Raw genomic sequence first — 19266 nt, 5'->3', positions numbered from 1 at the left:
CATTCTGAGTTGTGTGGCTTTTTCCCTATTATTTCCCCACAGGCCTCCAGATGCCCCACTGAGGTAACTAGATTAACCACATACACTTTAACCTTTGTAAATCTTTACTGGTTTCCATATATATTTTTCTAAATATAATTCTTGGTTTTTCTTATTATGGAAAAATATATACACTGACAGCTTTAGAAAGCATAGAAGATATACCATTACAGGGTTTGTCTCATTCTTTTTAAATATTCGTCCCTGCATACAGATGTGTATCTCACTTCCCTGCTCTCTATAGGCTTACCTGTACTTCCTGAAGAAACTACTTGCACCTGAATCCTTGCCTCAGGCTCTGCTTCTGGGAGAAGCCAAGTGAAGACAGAGCCACATCCCCAGCAAGACTCCATGAAATGGACACGTTCAAAGCAGTAAGGAGTATGGAAGCTAATGTTACAGGGAAGCTGTAGGGGACCAACGCTTGGTACTGATGTTACCTCTGAAGCACAGGAGGGCTAGCTCATGGCACTGCAGGCTACAGCCCCACTTCACACCCCCAGCTCTGGCATTAGCATGAGATATGGGTTGTTCCTGTGGGTAGATGCACAAGGGGGGCCCTGCTAACTTAGGCCACCAAGGCAAACTGAGAAACGTTAAGCACAACGGTGAAGTCACTGCCATGTAGCCTCACTTCTCCACTTGATTCTTCAGACAATGGGGCCTCCAAGGTAACAAAGCAAAAGGACAGCAAACAGTCCAAAAGGACTGGCTGCGCTGAAACTGGTACAGCATCCTACAGAGGCACACAGACATTCCCCCACGCCGTAACGTCTCTTTCTTTAAAAATGAACAGAGAAGCAACTCAGGACTCATGATGAGCTCAGAGGTCCGAAGGGAGGGACCTGAGGAAGGAATGAGTACTATGACCTTTCATAAATAATTTTCCCTCAAGAAATGAGTAAACCTTAAAAACAGAATTCTCTGAAATGTGTTCTATGGAAAACCGCTGCTCCAGATGGTAAGAAGTACTAAGAGAAACTGAGGCTTGGTAACACTGAGGTAAGTGAAGGTACGCATGCAGTTTCCCCAAGTACTTCCTGGATCATGCTGACAGACACTGCGACTCCCCACGACGGGGACACAATATGCCAGTTCCCTGAGTGATGTGAAGGACTCATGTTCCAGCTTCATTTAATAAATACAGAGAAGATATTTAATTCAAATATCTGCAAGGAAGTGACTGAAACCTATGACATTCTAGGCCACAAGGAAAACCTCGGAGATCCTAATAAGCAATCCTCTTTGGTCACATTATCTGACCACAACGCAACAAAAGCAGAAATTAAACAAAAAGGATTAATGAAAGAAATTAAATCACTTGAAAACTTACTCCTAAATAAGCCAAGGTAGGGAACAAAACTGCAATGATAGGCCATTCAAATGTAATAACAACTGGATCTCCGCATAGCAAAACTGCGGAATGTAACCAGACACTGCCTGCAGCTCTAAATGTTTTTGTTGTAAAACAAGGAAAACGGAAAGTAAATGAAGCATCCAACTCAAGAAGCTAGAAAATAAGCAACAAGATAAACTCAGGGAGAGCATTAAAAGTTAAGGTAGGGCACCTGGGTGGCTCAGTGGGTTAAGCCTCTGCCTTTGGCTCAGGTCATGATCTCAGGGTCCTGGAATCGAATCCCGCATCGGGCTCTCTGGTCAGCAGAGAGCCCGTTCTTCCTCTCTCTCTCTCTCTCTGCCTGCCTCTCTGCCTACTTGTGATCTCCCTGTAAAATAAATAAATAAAATCTTTAAAAAAAAAAGTTAAGGTAAAAGTTAATAATAAACTAGACAATATAAAAATCAGTAGAACTGCTCAATCCAAGACTCAGCTCCTTGTAAAGATCTGAGGTAGCTAGACTTGTAAAAGCCCAACAAAGGGAGGGAGCAGGAACTGCGTGAGAGAGAGAATACAAAAAAATTTAAAAAAAAATTAGAAAAGTAAAGGAAACTTAACCAGAGAGGAGTTTTCAAATTATAAGAGAATACTAATTACACACAGTACGCTAGTTTATCTAGAATGTTCAATGGGGAATGCATGTGTATTTGTCTGCTTGGGCTATGTAACAAAATACCAAAGACTAGGTGGCTTAAACTACAAAAGTTCATTTTCTCACCATTCTAGAGGCTGGAAGTGCTGGCAGGGCTGGTTTCTAGCGGACCTCTCTTCCTGGCTTGCAGATGGTCCTTTGCTCGCTGTGTCCTCACATGGCCTCTCATCTGTGTCCCTGTGGAGAGATATCTCTGGGGCCTCATTCTCTTATTATAAGGACACCAGTCCTATTGGATGAGGGCCCCACCCTGTGATTTCATTTAACTTCCCTAAAGGCCCCTCCAAATATCATCCTATTGAAGTTAGGGCTTCCACATATGAATTTAGAGGGGGTGGGGGGACACAATTCTGGCCATAACAGCATAATTTTCTAGAAAAATGACAATTGCCAAGAGAAGTAGAAAACCATGGAACCAAATTGAACATGGACAGAGAACTATGTCCCAAAAAGGTGAGTCAGAGTTTAGCAGACAAGTTCTTTCAAACTTTCCAAGAATGTTCCTATGCTGTTTAACTACCCAGAAAGCAGAAAAAGATGCGTTCCAATTCATGTTACAAATCCAGTGCAGCCATGGCACATAATCCCGACAGACATAACCAAAACTTCACTTTTTCAAAATCAAGTCTTGAACTCAAAGAAGCTAGCAGGAGCCCAGTGGGCTGAGACCCGGGCAGCCTTGAGCAAGGAGCAGCCCACAGAGGGAAGCCCAGGTCTGAGCTCAAGTGTTCAGGGGGTTTACCCAGGCTATCCACACCTGTCTGCTGGACGTGAAGAGAGACACTGGGAGCCAGAAATAGAGTGGCCCACCCACCCCAGTGCCACATACACACGACGTGAGTTTGGCATATGTGGGATATCCCCCATCTTGGAGGATGGTGCCAGATCAGAGGACACAGAGGTCACAATGACTGCTAAGGGGTATGAGGAGCAGGTCAGCTTGGCTCAGTGTAAGAAATCTACAGCAGAACTCTGTAAGGGGTAGAGAGCTCCCTGTCATCGTATGACCACCCTCCAGGGATGTTCCAGAAGGGATGCCAGCCCTGAGAGAAGCCAGTCTTGATGTCAGGTATCTCTCTAACAAGTTTGTGACTCTAATCTTTTAATGGCTCTATCCCACTCCCTAATGACAACTGCTGACTTAGCTGGCCAAGATATACAATTGTTCATTTTTAGAAACATTGTTGCCACACGCTCTGAGACCTTATCCATGGCTGCATTACCATCTGTCAGCAGCATGTCTCAAGATGCTAAGTGTGGGAGGGGAAGGAGCAGACTCTGACCTCACTTGCTTTACTGGTCAGGTAAGTGCAGACAGGCCTGGAAAGTGCCAGTTAGATAGGTGTTTCTACATCCCTCACTCCTCTTGAGTTGCCATAGTGAGCGACCTGTCAGGTCCCAGGCTCAAGAGCAGAAGCTGGGAGAAGGCTGCAGGCTTGAGGACCATTCAAGACATCCATTAGAAGCATTAGAAGCCCGGCCTTCCCTCTCTCCATAATGGACTAAATATTGGCCTGCCACACTAATGGGCGGTTGGCCACAAAGAAGCTGTAAGCGCTAAAGCCCTGTTCCTTATTATGCGGATTTCAATGACTGGCGAAGTGCTTTTATCATCTCCATTTGCACACTTACACATGCCTGAATTACTCGGTGCCTGGGTCAGCCCTGGTCATGAGCATGAAAAAGGCTATAGGACTAGGAACTGAAAAATCACTGTCCGCATCGCCTATACACACTGTGCCAGGCTTTGGGGTTATGGAAAAGCAGATGCCAAATCACCTGTTAACTCCTAGCAGGGCCAATGTCATACCTCATCCAATACTGGGTTGCAGGCTTGGAGAAAATAGGCACTCCATCCCATAAATTGTATGGAAGTTACAATTTACCAAGGACACTTTCCCAGCAAAGTATATCAGGATTTATCCCTGGGGGGATGGGGATTAGGGGGTAGAGGGAGCATGACTCTATGAGTCCCTCATTCCTCACAGCAACAGGTTGGTTGAAGACATTAGAAGGCCCACCACCCTAGAGTAGTAGGCTCCTGCTAGAAGTCAAGAAGCCCCCAGTGAGCACTGACCAAGTTGTTTAATCTCCCCAGTCTAAGCTAGGACTTTGGGTTTTCTCTCTTTGGTGGAGGGGGGAGTATGTTCTGTATGTGTGGAGAAAAGGAAAACAAACACTGGTGACAAGGAGAGAAAGGACATTCTTAGGACCTTCTTTTTTTTTAAGATTTTGAGTAATCTGTACACCCAATGTGGGTACAGATCAAGAGTCCCACATTCCACCAACTGAGCCAGCCAGGTACCCCTTTTTGGACTCTGGACAAAGTTCCTATTCTCCTCTTTGTGACTACGCAATAGGACCGTGGCTCTTTGACCCTGCACCTTAGGTGTGGCCCTGAGACTTGCTTTAGACAATGAATGTCGGTAGAAGTGACATGTATCATTTCAGTGGAAGTATGAGAATAAGGTAGAAGCAATATTTGAAGAGACAACGACTGAACATTTTCCAAAACTAATGAAAGACACTAATCCACAGATTCCAGAGGCCTAAAAGTAAAAACAAAGAATAAAGAGACCCGCATGTCAACATCATAGTGAAACTACAGAAAAACCAAAGATAAAGAAAAGCTCTTTAAAACAGACATATTGGGGCACCTGAGTGGCTCAGTGGGTTAGAGCCTCTACCTTCAGCTCGGGTCATGATCCCAGAGTCTAGGGATAGAGCCCCACATCAGGCTCTCTGCTGGGCGGGGAGCCTACTTCTCTCTCTCTGCCTGCCTCTCTGCCTACTTGTGATCTCTGTCAAATAAATAAGCAAAATCTTAAAATAAAATAAAATAAAACAGACATATGAAAAGAAACAGATTACCTTCAAAAGAAGTTAGGTGATGATGGAATTCTGAATTCTCAACCACAGCGGAAGCTGGAAGAAACTGAACTCTGCTTCAGTGGGAAGAAAGGAAAAAGCACAAGTATCCTCCATTAAGTCATCCTTCAAGAATGAAGATGAGATAAACACATTTTCAGATAAAACTGAAAGGGTTCATCGTGAAAACGTTCTAAAAAGTAAATTTCTAAAAACATAGTGATCCCATGTGGCAGGTCTTAAAACACATGTAGCAGAGAAGAGTCAACATGAGGACAGTTGTCCACAAACTTGGACTATATCAAATGATAACTGCAGTGTTGTCTTAGGATCTTCTTAAAAATTAGGCTTAAGGGGCATCTGAACGGTTCAGTGGGTTAAGTGTCTGCCTTCAGTTCAAGTCATGATCCCAGGGTCCTGGGATAGAGCCCCACATCAAGCCCCACATTAGGCTCCCTGCCTAGTGGGGGGCCTGCTCTCCCTCTCCCTCTGCCCCTCCCCCCCAGCTTATGCTCGCTCTCACTTGCTCTCAAGTAAATAAGTAAAATCTTTAAGAAAAATAAAAATAACATAACATAATAAGAGGGAAGTAAATGTAGAAAAAATCCTGTATTATTCAGAAAAAGGATGAAACTACTATGAACTCGAAACCTTGGTAAGTTATTTATGAATGTCTTAATTTGTAAAGTAATCACTAATTGATTAGAGAATGTAGAACTTACAAAATCATGGGGGAAATGGGACTTTTTTTAAATTATCTATTTAAAATCAGGGAGGAAAAGAGAAAAAATAAAACCAAAGCATTGATTAGGAAGCACGAAATAATATAGTAGATTCACCCCCAAATACATATAGAATTATATTAAACATATAAGTTTAGAAACAGTTAAATGACAACAGACATGCCACAATTTTGAATGGCAGCTTTTCCCAAAGCCACCCTGCCCCTTGAAAGCAACGGACAAGCAGCCTTTTGCTGATGACTCAAGCTGCCCATTGTGACCTTTCATGACTGCTCCTTGACATCACACAGCATAGGTCTCAGACTCAGGGGCAGCAGGCTTGTACCTTCTTTACCTTCCTGTAGGGCAGCTGTGGTTTTCTGGCTCTTGCTTTATAAGGTTCTTCTGTCTCACCTGCCATTTGTAACCCGGTCTCTGTGCAGCCGCCCCCGACAGTTCCTGTCCTTTTCCTAACCCACCACTCGTGGCCACAGAGCACAGGAAGCATGAGTTGTTAAGAACGTGGCTGACAGAGCTCTAAGCGCCAATTCTGGGCAGAGGACAGCTCCATCCTCCTTACCAAAGCATTTTTCCATGAAGGGCATTTCATTTTGACTCTGGGAAGTGAGCTCATCTGCTTCAAGAACAATTTCTCATGGAAGCTGAAGCCTTAGAAATCTGCCCCTACAACCCTCACCACAGAGTCCCACTCAGCAGGTTTCAGTACCACCTGGCATCGTGCAGGAGGAAGAACCCCAAGAAGGCCAAAAAGATGGCCAGCTGCAAATACAATGCTTGCCACGTGGTCCCCATCAAGAAGCTGGAGGAACACGAGGCGGCCTGCGTCAACAGAAGCACAGTGGAGGAGGAAGGCGGCTTGCACCCCCTGAACGCTAGCCTTCCGAGTTCAGAGCAGAATGGAAATGCCCTTCCAGGGCCCCCCTGGCTCCCCAGTTCTGATGTCTGGAATGTCGATGGCACTAACTGCCATCCCATGTTTGTCCTTAAGACTTTTGTTCCCCAAAAGCTTGTCTGTGAAAGCGATACAAGAGAGTCAGAGAAGCCCACCCCCCGTCCCTGACCATCCCCCAGAAGACCCTCAGACCAGGAGAGTAAACCACCAGCAGCAGAAAGGAGCCACTCGCCTCTGAAGTGCCTAAAAGAAGATGCAACTCACCCAAATAAAAGCATGCAAAGTGAACCACCTGGGCTACCTTTTTTTTTTTTTTTTCCATGTAGCAATTGGTAGAGGTTTAAAGGCTGGAAGGACATTCTGCTGGCAAAGACGGGGCAAACAGGCACTTTCATAACACCATGAGAATGTAAGCTGATAAACCTCTGTGGGGGGCAGTTTGGCATTAGCCGTAAAAATCACCAGTGTGCTCTGCTTCCATGAACTATGCCACTTCTAGGAATTCATCCTGTGAATATGGTCACACTTGCGGAAAATGAGGTTAAGTACAAGATTACCCACTGCCATGTTGTTTGTAGCAGTAAGGGTCAAAGAGTCAGAAATGGTCTAAATATCCCTTAGGGGAGGGTCTGATTAAATGAATGATGGTCCAGCCATACAAAGACGTAGTATGCTGCCATGAGAAAGGGTAAGGAGGCTCTTTCTGGACTAGTTTGGGAGGGCTAAAACACAGTGTTTAACTCAGACACCAGCAAACTTTTTCTCTAAAAGGCCAGAAAGTAAACATTTTAGGCTTCACAAGCCAAATGCTCTCTGTCACAACTCTTCAGCTCTGCTTTGTTGGCATGGAAGCAGCCATAGACGGTATGCAGACACATGAACGTAGCTTCCAATAGAACTATTTATAGAAACTGGTAACAGGCCTGAAGTGGCCTATGAGGAGCATAGTTTGCCACCCCCTGGTTTAAATGAGAAAAGCCAAGTCTGGAATACTCTGTATATTATGCTACAATTTTTGCAGAATTGTGAGAGAGAACATGTATACGTATGTGCTTGTATTTCTATAAAATTTCTCTCAGGGACACACTAGAACAGGTGTCTGCCCACAAAGCCTACAATGTCTCCTGATCCCTTACAGAAAAAGTTGGCTGGTCTCTTCCCTAACAACTTATCATCTCTCCCCAGGGATGAGAAGTAGGAGAGAGAGAATTTACTATAGACTCTTTAGTATCTGGTATTTATTTTATCCAAAGGAGACAAAAAAAGAAAAATGTTTAATCCTATGGTTTATGTTACACCTCACTGTGTCTCATGAATATTGAAAACCCTGCCTGCTTTGCTTTGGAACCCTCCCCTCAGAAAACCACACCAACACAATGCTATCTGGAATTCTAAGAGGATTCACAGACCAATTTCATCTGTCGTCATTTCATATGTAAGAAACTCAAGACTAAAAATGGAAGGTCCCAAAATGGTAGTGGTATTAACTGTTGAGGAAGATTAAGATGAAATGGTGATCCCTCAGAAGGCTGGCGAGTTCGTGATGGTTGGCACTCATGACTCTTCCCTCCCTCATGACCCTCAACAAAAGCATACCTCAACCGCGCTTTAGCCAACAGTCTGTGTAACAGTTGGGTTCTCAGAGGAGAAAACACTGGAATAGGTTAGATCTTCTTGCTCATATTGTGTCAGACAATTTTGATCATCTGCCACAGAGTGGGGCCTGCAGTCCTTCAGTGCCTTTTACATGTGAATATATATTCTGGCCAAAAAATTAAAATACACTTTCTTAAACGGCAAGAGACTAACTCTTTTGAAAGCTTTTCAGGATGAAATTTTAACTAAGTTATTTTTAAGTAATCATAACTTTGCCACTTCTGGGCCCTTGAATTCTTTCTACAAAGTGCATAATAAAGATTTCTTCTTGCAAAAAAAAAAAAAAAAAAGAAGAAGAAGAAGTTCTAGGTGTTGGCTTTAGAAACACCATGATTAATAAAATACATGAACTAGAAAACTGTCATATAGGAAGCAGGTGAAATAAAGTGATCTGTAGGATGCACATCTGTAAACTACAGACCACCAGGACCAGGAAAAAGAAAAAAGTAGCTTGGTTTGGGGCATGAATGAAACAAATTGGTCATGAGTCAATCGTTGTTGAAGCTGAGTGATAAATTTTACTATTGTTTCCATTTTTCTATAACTCTGAAATCTTCTATACTAAAAGGTCTTTTAGGGGTGCCTGGGTGGCTCAGTGGATTAAGCCTCTGCCTTCGGTTTAGATCATGGTCTCAGGGTCCTGGGATCGAGCCCTGCATCAGGCTCTCTGCTCAGTGGGGAGCCTGCTTCTCTCTCTGCCTGCCTCTCTGCCTACTTGTGATCTCTCTCTCTGTCAAATAAATAAATAAAAAATAAAAGGTCTTTTAAAATACATGTATAGGGGCGCCTGGGTGGCTCAGTGGGTTAAGCCTCTGCCTTCAGCTCAGGTCATGATCTCAGGGTCCTGGGATCGAGCCCCGCATCGGGCTCTCTGCTCAGCAGGGAGCCTGCTTCTCCCCCTCTCTCTCTGCCTGCCTCTCTGCCTGCTTGTAATCTCTCTCCTTCTCTCCGTCAAATAAATAAATAAATCTTTAAAAAAAATAAAATAAAATAAAATAAAATACATGTATATTTATTAAATGCAATGTGGGATCCCAGATTGGATCCTGGAACAGAAAAAGACATGAGTGGAAAAACTGGTGAATCCAAATAAAGTCCATAGTTTAGTTACTGGTATTTTACCAATATAAACTTCTTCTGTTAAATGCACAATGTTTTTGTAAGATGTTAACATTAGGGAAAGCCAGGTGGAAAGTATATGGGAACTCTTTGTACTATCTTTGCAAGTTTTCTGTAAACCTAAAATGATTTCAAAACAAAAAATTTAAACATACACAGATTTAAACAAATTTTACACGAACAAATTAAACACACACAATATTTAAACAAAATAGCCAAGACTGAGGCCCAGCTCCACCTCTTCCTAATGCTGGATCTCCAGCACAACCCAACCTTTGTGCGATTCTGTTTCCTCATCCACAAGGTAGGGATGACAAATTCCCAGGACTATGTGGAGGATTAAGGGATTTAACACATGATAAAATCAGGACAACTGTCTAGCACACAGGAAGCTGTCAACTAATGCTACCTACTAGTAGCAGAAATGGAGGTGGTATTAGCAAAAAGATGTAATGAGGTGAGAGAAACAATGATAAGTGAATATTTAAAATATGTACACAGGGGCACCTGGGTGGCTCAGTGGGTTAAGCCCTTGCCTTCAGCTCAGGTCATGGTCTCCAGGTCTTGGGATTGAGCCCCGCATCGGGTTCTCTGCTCAGCAGGGAACCTGCTTCCCCCTCTCTCTCTGCCTGCCTCTCTACCTACTTGTGATCTCTCTCTGTCAAATAAAGAAATAAAATCTTTGTAAAAAATAAAATAAAATATGTACACAAAGTTAATCATCTGAGAAAATCATCAATTTTTCATTTAAAATTATAAAACAAAACAACGAAAATAGGCCAGCAAAGGGCATCATTCAGAAGAACAGAAACAGTGACAAATATGCATACTGAAAAGTTTTAAATAGCCTCTAAAATCAGAGAAATATTTTTTATGTTATTCAAACCAGGCAAAAGGAGAAAACAGACCAGATTACAGATAACTATAAATTCAATTAAGAAAAAAAGGGGGGAAACACAAAATAAAATGGTAGAAATCAATCCAAATATGTCAATAGTCATGTAAATGAAAGCACGCTTAGCCCACCTATTAAAAAACATTAATTTACCTCTCTAAACCAAATACATGTCTATTCTGAGCAGTATCAACCAATAACTTCAAGCCAAAGATAAAGGTAAACACATGAAATGTGTGCCGCTGCCACCACCTTCCATGCATATAACAGACATAACTAATCAATCACAGCACTTTCCTAAGCCTGGATAATACCTTCTGAATCTTTCCCAAAACAATGCTCCAGGATGCCATTATGCAGAGATAGAAGTAAGCTCTATCTTGACAGAGCCCTCTGTAGGTAAGTTTTCCACTTGGCCCACTGACCCACATGGCCTGATCTGAGGTGTTTTAGGAAAAATAAGGAATAAAAGAGCTTAAGAAAAACTCCTGCCTGGACATCAGGGAAGAAAGACCAGGCAAGAAAGGCATGTCTGTTATAAATTCCTGGTCTGGATCTCAACAGCTGTTCCCTCTCCTCAGTCCTCATTCCTTCCCCCTCCTGGGCCAGTCTCCAGAGAACATCGGCTACAAGCCACACACTTAAGGAGAGCGTCATAGAAACATTTGTTAGCAGTGACGGTGATCACAGCAAGCTAGTGCTGGGCTGGGCACCAGTGGCTGAATCACAAAGGAGAGCCCATGGCCAGGGAAAAGCACCCACCAGCCCTGGGCACCAGGCAAGCTTTCCAGGTTCACATTGAGGACTCCTGGCAAAGAGTGAGTCTAGTAGAAGAGCTTGTATCCTAGGGCAGAGGGGGCTCTGGCATGGCAGAGGAAGGAGGAAAGAAAGGGGAGCTACACTGGGACCAGGTCCCTTGCAGATACTGTTTTATTAAGATCTGTAACAACAGGGATGCCTGGGTGGCTCAGTCATTAAGTGTCTGCCTTCAGCTCAGGTCATGATCCCAAGACCCTGGGATCGAGCTCCGTGTCAGGCTCCAAGAAGCCCTTTTCTCCCTCCCTGTCTGTCCCCCCACCCCCTGCTCCTGCTCTCTCTCAGATAAATAAAAAAAAAAAATTTTAAATCTGTGACCAAAAAAAGAACAATAAAAGATCTGTGACAACAGAAAGTGGCAACTATTTTTATTTCCAATATACAAACAAGAAAAGTGAGTCTCAGAGAAGCTACATAACATGCTTTGGTTCACAAAGCAAGTGGTGTAATGAATTTGAACCCATCCCCAGAAATTCCATACTGACTATGTATAAAACAGAAATGTATATATGAGCTCACCAAAAGATTAGGACAAGCTGTTTACAACAGCTCTATTTACAACAGCCAATGCAGCAACTTTCCCTATGTCCTTCAGGAGAATGGGTAAATTCTGCAAAAATCCTATCGTGGAATTCTATATATTCATGAGGTTAAAAAACTGTAACTACCCAAATCAACATGGGTAAATCTTATGTAATATGAAAGTCCATTTACACAATGTTTTTTTGTTTCTTGTTTAAAAAAAAAAAAAAAGGCAAAACAGGAGCCTGGCCGGCTTGGTCAGTAGAGCACGGGACTCTTGACTTAGGGGTTGTAAGTTTGAGACCCATGTTGGGTGTAGAGATTACTTAAAAGTAATCTTTTAAAAATAAATAAAAACTAAAATTAAAAAAAGGTAAACCAAATCCACGTGTTTGAGGTGAGGAGGGGGTTTCTGGGGGTGCTGGTCATGTACTATTTCTTGATGTGGGTGCTGGTTACGTAACTGTGTTCACTCTGAAAATTCAACCAGATCTGCACTTGGGATTTACGCATTTTGCTCTCTGTATGTTGAACTTTTGCAAAAAATCTTTAAAAACTGAACCTATGCTAGGGAACCTGGATGCCTCAGTCCTTTAAGCATCCCTCCAACCCTGGATTTCAACTCAGGTCACGGTCTCAGGGTTGTGAGATCAAGCCACATGCCAGGCTCCCCACTCAGCGAGGACGTCTGCTTCTCTCCTTCTCCCTCTGCCCTTCCTCCCTCTTGCTTGCACACACACTTGCTGTCTCACTCTAAAATAAATCTTAAGGCGGTGCCTGGGTGGCTCAGCAGGTTAAAGCCTCTGTCTTTGGCTCAGGTCATGATCCCAGGGTCCTGGGATCAAGCCCCACATCGGGCTCTCTGCTCAGCAAGGAGCCTGCTTCCTCCTCTCTCTCTGCTTGCCTCTCTGCCTACTTGTGATCGCTGTCAAATAAATAAATAAAATCTTTAAATAAATAAATAAATAAATAAAATCTAAAAACAAACAAACAAACAAACAAACAAGAACTGAACCCATACCTAATGCCTATGCTGTTCTGCACCACACCACTTCCCCAGCTGGTAACTACGAAGCGGACGGTGACACAAAACAGGACAGACTGAAGTGCAAACCTGCAGGTCAAGACTGGCTAATGCCCTGTCCCCAGCCCTACCTGGGACCTTCCCCTTAGAGCACTCCACTGAAGCACGAACTCCATGTGAACTCCTCCTATACACGGTTTCTTGAGCATAAGAACGGGATGACAAAGCATTTTGTTGTAACATCTTAAGAGCCTTATTTCCTGAATCCCATGGTGGGCCAGTGTTCTCTCCAGCCCCTCAGCAACTCTGACAGGTTAAGGATTCTCCCCATTTTATCATGAGGACTGCAAGGCTCAGAGGAAGGAAGAGACATAGCCAGTACCAGCTGGGCTGGGATTCACATCCAGTTCTGTCTGATCCAAAGTCAGAAGAGCCTGGAAAAGCCTGGTGTCCTGGGGAACACTTAAGACACAGGCAGAGTCGCATGGCTCTGGATTCCAGAACCTTCCCATCATTTCCAGAACCCTCATTTCCAGCCCCATTCTGGGAACTCCAGGTCTCCTAAGTTCCTCCTCCACCCAGTTGAGCCCAGGGTGCACTATCCATTATCCAGGGCTTTCAAGTGAACACAAGTCTACCTTGTGTATCAGCTAGTTATTTTTAAGATTTTATTTATTTGACAGAGAGACAGTGAGAGAGGGAACACAAGCAAGAGGAGCAGGAGAGGGAGAAGCAGATTTCCTGCAGAGCAGGGAGCCTGATATGGGGCTTGATCCCAGGACCCCGGGATCACGACCCAAGCAGAAGGCAGACACCCAACAACTGAGCCACCCAGGTGTTCCTGTATCAGCTAGTTATTACCATAATAATGCTGAATAACAAATCACCCCAGTGTTCAGCGGCTTAGGACAACATTCTTACCATGCATCATTTGGAGGTTGACTAATCCAGGTCTACAAAAAGCTGACAAAAAACCAGGATAGGGATGCCTGGGTGGCTCAGTCAGTTAAGCATCTGCCTCTGGCTCAGATCATGATCCTAGGGTCCTGGGATCGAGTCCCACATCGAGCTTCCTGCCCATCTGCTTCTCCCTCTGCCTGCCACTCCCCCGGCTTGTGTTCACACGCGCTCGCTCTCTCTCTCTCTGACAAATAAATAAATAAATAAAATCTTTTAAAAAACAGGCCATTGAATATTTAGTCCACAGGATTAGCATATGACAAAAATAAGACACTGCCCCCAATGCCTGCAGACTATAGATCCTTCCAGATGCATGACGAATTATAAAATTGATCATATGCTTGACCATAAAGCAAGTTTTGACAAATTTTGAAGACATGAAACCAGACAGACTACGTTCCCTGACCACAGGGAACACAATTAAGGTAAAAAATCAACACACACACACAAAATGATACCACTTCCCCCACCTCTCTGGTCCCAGTTGCCCAAGGCTTTTCTCACTACCACATCACATCAAGGCAGAAGGAGACATTTGCTGAGCACCCACAGGACACCAAGGTGGTGCGCTCTGGGCAGGGCGCAGGGACTCTTTCCCAGAGAGAGGTGACATATCCTGTGCCTTTCTGAAGGGCATTTATGACTAAGGCTTTACACCTGTCCTTGTCAGACTGTCCCATTCAATGTGTACTTTAGCCTAGATACCTACCGGGAAGCCCTAGTTAACATACAGGTAAAACACCTTCATCCTGGCCAGCTGAGACCACTGGTCTACATCAGTGAAAAGTCTGATCCCTAATTTGTACCAAAACTCAGCTTTAATTACCTTAAAACACACACGGCCAAAGGTGGAAACATAAAACCCATTTAGAGAGGGTTGAATCACTATCATCACTAAATCCGATACTTGGTGACCTGTGGGAACAGGACAGATTCGATTCATGCTAGGATCTGCTGAGATAGTGGCTAATTCTGGCAGTCAAGACTCCCCAGGTAATACTGACCTATCAGCCACCTGTCCTGAGACCCTGATTTCCCCACAGACCAGCTTCCCATGCACCCTAATCATTCCTACTTTGGTATTACAAAGGACAGAGGATTTTTTTCCTCCAAATAAAGAAGCTTTTCTTCCCAACTGCTGTCCAACAATGGAGCTGGCTGCTGAGTAAGAAAGTCACCTCTCGCAGTCAGAGGAGGTGTTCAAGCAAGGGCCAGACAACTGCTTGGTGAGGATGCCAAAGAGAAGGCCTGAAAACTGAAAAATGCTTCAGGGACTTTTCCAAGACCCGCAAGAAACTGCTGTGGCTCCCTTTACATGCTGCTGCAAACATACCAGTGGCCACCAGGTGGTGACAGAGTCACACCATCGCTGCAAAAGATTTAGTAGCCCAGAGCACAACTTCAGGAAATAACCAAAAACCAGACTGAAACAAAATAAAAACAACTAAAATTAAAAATAGGATTATCGGGGCACCTGGGTGGCTCAGTGGGGTAAAGCCTCTGCCTTTAGCTCAGGTCATGATCTCAGGGTCCTGGGATCGAGTCCCACATCGGGCTCTCTGCTCAGCGGGGAGCCTGCTTCCCTCTCTCTGCCTGCCCCTCTTGTCTGCTTGTGATCTCTTTGTCAAATAAATAAATAAAATCTCTTTAAAAATTTTTTTTAAAAATAGGATTACCTTGTTAGTGTATAGGAAAGCAACTGATTTCGGTGCATTGATTTTGTATCCTGCCACATTAAAGAATTGCTATATGAGTTCTAGTAATTTGGGCATGGAGTCTTTTGGGTTTTCCACATAAAGTATCATGTCATCTGCAAAGAGAGAGAGTTTGACCTCTTCTTTGCCAATATTAATACCTTTTATTTCTTTTTGTTGTCTGACTGCTGTTGCTCGGACTTCTAGCACTATGTTGAACAACAGCGGCAAGAGTGGGCATCTTTGTCATGTTCCTGATCTTAAGGGAAAGGCTCTCAGCTTTTCCCCATTGAAAATGATATTCACTGTGGGCGTTCATAGATGGATTTTATGAAATTGAGGAATGTGCCCTTTATCCCTGCACTCTGAAGAGTCTGAACAGGAAAGGATGTTGTATTTTCTCAAATGCTTTTTCTGCATCAATTGAGAGGACCACATGGTTCTTCTCTCTCCTCTTATTAATGTGTTCTATCACACTGATTGATTGCGAATGCTGAACTACCCTGCATCGCAGGGATAAATCCCACCTGGTCATACGGTTTCACTTATTTGTGGAACATAAGAAGTAGCAAGGAGGACATTGGAAGAAGGCAGGGAAAAATGAAGGGAAGGAAGTCAGAGGAGGAGATGAAGCATGAGAGACTATGGACTCCGGGAAAACAAACAGGGTTTTAGAGGGGAGGGAGGTGGGACAATGGGTTGGCCCCGTGGTGATTAAGGAGGGCACGGATTGCCTGGAGCACCGGGTGCTACACACAAATAATGAATCTTAGAGCACTACATCAAAAACAAATGATGTACTACTGTATGGTGACTAACATCACACACACACACACACACACACACACACACACACACACACGATATTATGAAAGCCAAAAAATATATAGCATTACCATGTGACCCACCAATCCCACTTCTGAGTATACAGCCAAAAGGACTGAAAGCAGGATCTCAAGCTACGTGCATAGCCATGTTGACAACAGCATTATTCACAAGACAAGAGGTGGAAGCAACCCTAGGGTCCGTCCACAGAAAGATGAATGTGTAACTAAAACGTGGTCTTTCTGTGCAGTGGAATATTATTCAGTCCTAAAAAGATAGGAAATTCCGACCCAACCTCTAAGAGGGATGAACCTTGAGGATATTATGCTAAGTTAAATCAGCTGTCACAAAATGACAATACTGTATGATTCCACTTTATACGAGATATTTAGAGTAGTCCAATTCATAGAAGGTAGAATGGCAGTCGCCAGAGGCTGGAGGAGGGGGAAATGAGTTGTTTAATGAGTACATTTCAATTTTGGAAGCTGAAAAAATTCTAGGGATCTGTTGCATGACAATGTGCTTAGAGTTAACATGGCTGAATTGTACACTTAGAAAAGGTTAAGACAGCCCTGATATGAGGAATTTGAGAGGCAACGTGGGGGACTTGGGGGTTAGGGAAGGAAAAAATGAAACAAGATGGGATCGGGAGGGAGACAAACCATAAGAGACTCTTCATCTCACAAAACAAACTGAGGGTTGCCGGGGGGGTGCGGGTAGGGAGAGGGTGGTTGGGTTATGGACATTGGGGAAGGTATGTGCTATGGTGAGTGCTGTGAAGTGTGTAAACCTGGTGATTCACATACCTGTACCCCTGGGGCTAATAATACATTATATGTTAACAAAAAATAAAAAATTTTTTTTAAAGGTTAAGATGGTAAACTTTGTTATGTATTTAACCACAATATAAAAAAAAAAAAAAAAAGAACAAAACTGAGTCTGGCATGTAGGGACCTGGGATTATCAGTCTTCTGTAAACGGACACTAGGGTTGCTTCCACCTCTTGTCTGTTGTGAATAATGCTGCTGTCAACATGGGTATCAGTTATAAGCTGAGACTGGGAATCAGGCCTTTGGAATCACTTTAATCTCTGGGCATCACAGCACAGATGAGTATTGATGGAGGAAGGCCTGCATCTGGGAACCAGTGGCATGACTCTGGGAAGGGTCTCTGGCTCTTGAAGGGGCTGTGTCTGGGTGGGTGGGATGGAAGGAGCGGTGGTCTGTCATGATGCACATACAACTCTTGGATCATGGATGCTTTTTGGTCAGTCCCTACAGTCACACAGTGAAAATTCAGGTCTTCCTTTGGTCTTGGCAAGAGGACAACTCCATCCTGATCAGGGCATCTGCGTGGTTCAGTGAGTTAAGCATCTACCTTCAGCTCAGGTCATGATCTCAGGGTCCTGGAATAGAACCCCACATGGGGCCCTCTGTTCGTCAGGGAGTCTGCTTCTCCCTCTCCCTCTACCCCTTCCCCCTGCTCTCACTCTCTCAAAATAAATAAATAAATAGATAGATAAAAGAGGACACCTCCACCTTGAATAGTCCAAAAAGAGATCCTCATGAATGCTCAACGATGGCCAGAGCATCACTGATCCCTCTTAGTTTTCATATTCATTCAAGAAATATTCGGTGAGCACCTACTATGTGCCAGGCGCCAATGAGTGCTGGGGATAAAGCCATGCACATGGCAGGTATCATCCCTGCTCTCTCGGAAGTTACAGGCAAAAGGGAGTCCTACGATAAGCCGTACAACACAGGTGTAACTGCAACCAGACAGGCCCTTCAGACCAGAAGCGGATGTCCCACTGCCTGAGAAACGCAGGCAGGTGGAGGGGACCCAGGTGGCTCTCACCAGAGAAACCACATGGCACAGACTGCCCTGCATCTGCCAGGACTGAGCTCTTGGGGCGAGTGAAACGGAGATGCTGTGCAGACTGAGGAAGAAAATATAGCAATGGCCCCAGACATCTCATTCATTTTGATCAATGGAATCCCTGCTTCTCCAAGTGCAGCTCCCCGACTCTGCATCACCTGGAAACTTGTTAGAAAGGCAGCACGTGGAGCCCCACCTGAGAGCCTCCCGGACCAAAGTCTGCATCGTAACAGGATCCCAGTGCGATTCAGGAGGATCTGGGAAGTACTTTGCTGGACCCTGAGTGGTGGTCACCTCCGAGGAAAATGGGGGTGGACGGACGGTCTGCATTTTAATCCGTCCACTTCTGCATCACTTGAATTTCAGGCGAGGCTTTTACATTTTAAACAGAGACAAAAAGGTATTCAAAGCATCTTAGGAGACGATTCCCTTTATTAAAGGGGAGATATAAGATGCAAATAAATGTACTAAGTATCTCAAACATCACACAGATGCCCGGTACCTAAACCTAGGTCCCCACCGCTTCCCACAATGTCCACCGGCCCCACTCCTCCCCCGGGGGCGCCTGACCCGACTCCGACCCCCAGCAACAACCTGGAGCTGAAAACACCTCTGTCCCATTCGGAATTCTTCACGACCGGGGAGAGCGCTGCTCAGGGACATAACCTGCGCCTCCAGCATCGTGCTGGTCCAGCCCAGGCTCCAGCCCTCGGCGGTGGCCTCCCGCTCCGTGAGGGCCACACACCAGTGTCCCGACCATACAAATATCCACACGCCCTGGTTCCCTGTGACAGCGTCTCCATCAACAAACCACCCCCACACTGAAATGGGACTTAAAACAATACCGAGTTCCTATTGCTCCTGAGTCCGTGCTCAGCCGGACAGTTCTTCTGGACTGAGCCAGATCCGGGCAGGCTGGATGGCTCAGGATAGCCGGGCTCACGCGACCAGACTCATTGAAGCAGCTGGCCATTCCCGCCTCTCTCTGCAGGCTCTCCCACAATCCCTCACGTGGCAATTAGGGGGTTCCCATTGGCCAGAATAAGTCACGTGACCCCCACATGGGCGTGGCTTCCAGGAGTAGCTGTCCTTTCGTGGTGGTTACGGGAGCTCTCATCCCCAGACCCTGTGCCTCTGACCCTCTCTCCTTCGCTTCCAGGCCGTGTTGGCCAGCAGATGCCAAGCCACCGTCTGGGTCTTCTCAGAACGCTCAGCTTTGCCATCCTAGCTGAACTCCACCCTTCCCTCCTACTATCGTCCCCCCGTACTCCCTCCCTGAACTCGGGT

General features: G+C 44.7%; 1 protein-coding gene, 1 long non-coding RNA gene and 1 other non-coding gene across 4 annotated transcripts in view; 1 reads left to right on the top strand and 2 right to left on the bottom strand.

The window, feature by feature from the left end:
- The window catches only part of LOC125108482 (uncharacterized), a 42109-nt gene extending 23160 nt beyond the window's left edge, over positions 1 to 18949 (bottom strand). The window contains exon 1 of one of the 2 annotated variants that reach the window (XR_007129923.1): positions 18825 to 18949. This is a non-coding gene — a long non-coding RNA (uncharacterized LOC125108482). Of the gene's footprint in view, positions 1 to 2153; positions 2206 to 18824 lie in introns of those variants that run through there. The other variant, XR_007129924.1, reaches the window with a different exon arrangement.
- Positions 6002 to 6873, top strand: GTSF1L (gametocyte specific factor 1 like). The gene has a single exon (XM_047744347.1). It carries the CDS (start codon positions 6333 to 6335, stop codon positions 6756 to 6758), a length of 426 nt encoding a protein of 141 aa, XP_047600303.1. The 5' UTR covers positions 6002 to 6332; the 3' UTR covers positions 6759 to 6873.
- Positions 8200 to 8315, bottom strand: LOC125110183 (small nucleolar RNA SNORA28). The gene has a single exon (XR_007130505.1). It is a non-coding gene; the product is annotated as a small nucleolar RNA SNORA28 (small nucleolar RNA).
- Positions 18950 to 19266: the final 317 nt, after the last annotated feature.

The sequence above is a fragment of the Lutra lutra genome, chromosome 9 (assembly GCF_902655055.1).
Source record: "Lutra lutra chromosome 9, mLutLut1.2, whole genome shotgun sequence".
NCBI lineage: Eukaryota > Metazoa > Chordata > Mammalia > Carnivora > Mustelidae > Lutra > Lutra lutra.
The sequence above is the reverse complement of the archived record's forward strand: the minus strand, read 5'-3'. Positions and strand labels throughout refer to the sequence as shown.

Excerpts from the sequence above, each read along its gene's own strand:
- GTSF1L (XM_047744347.1), top strand. The coding sequence starts at position 6,333 with ATGGAAGCTGAAGCCTTAGAAATCTGCCCCTACAACCCTCACCACAGA.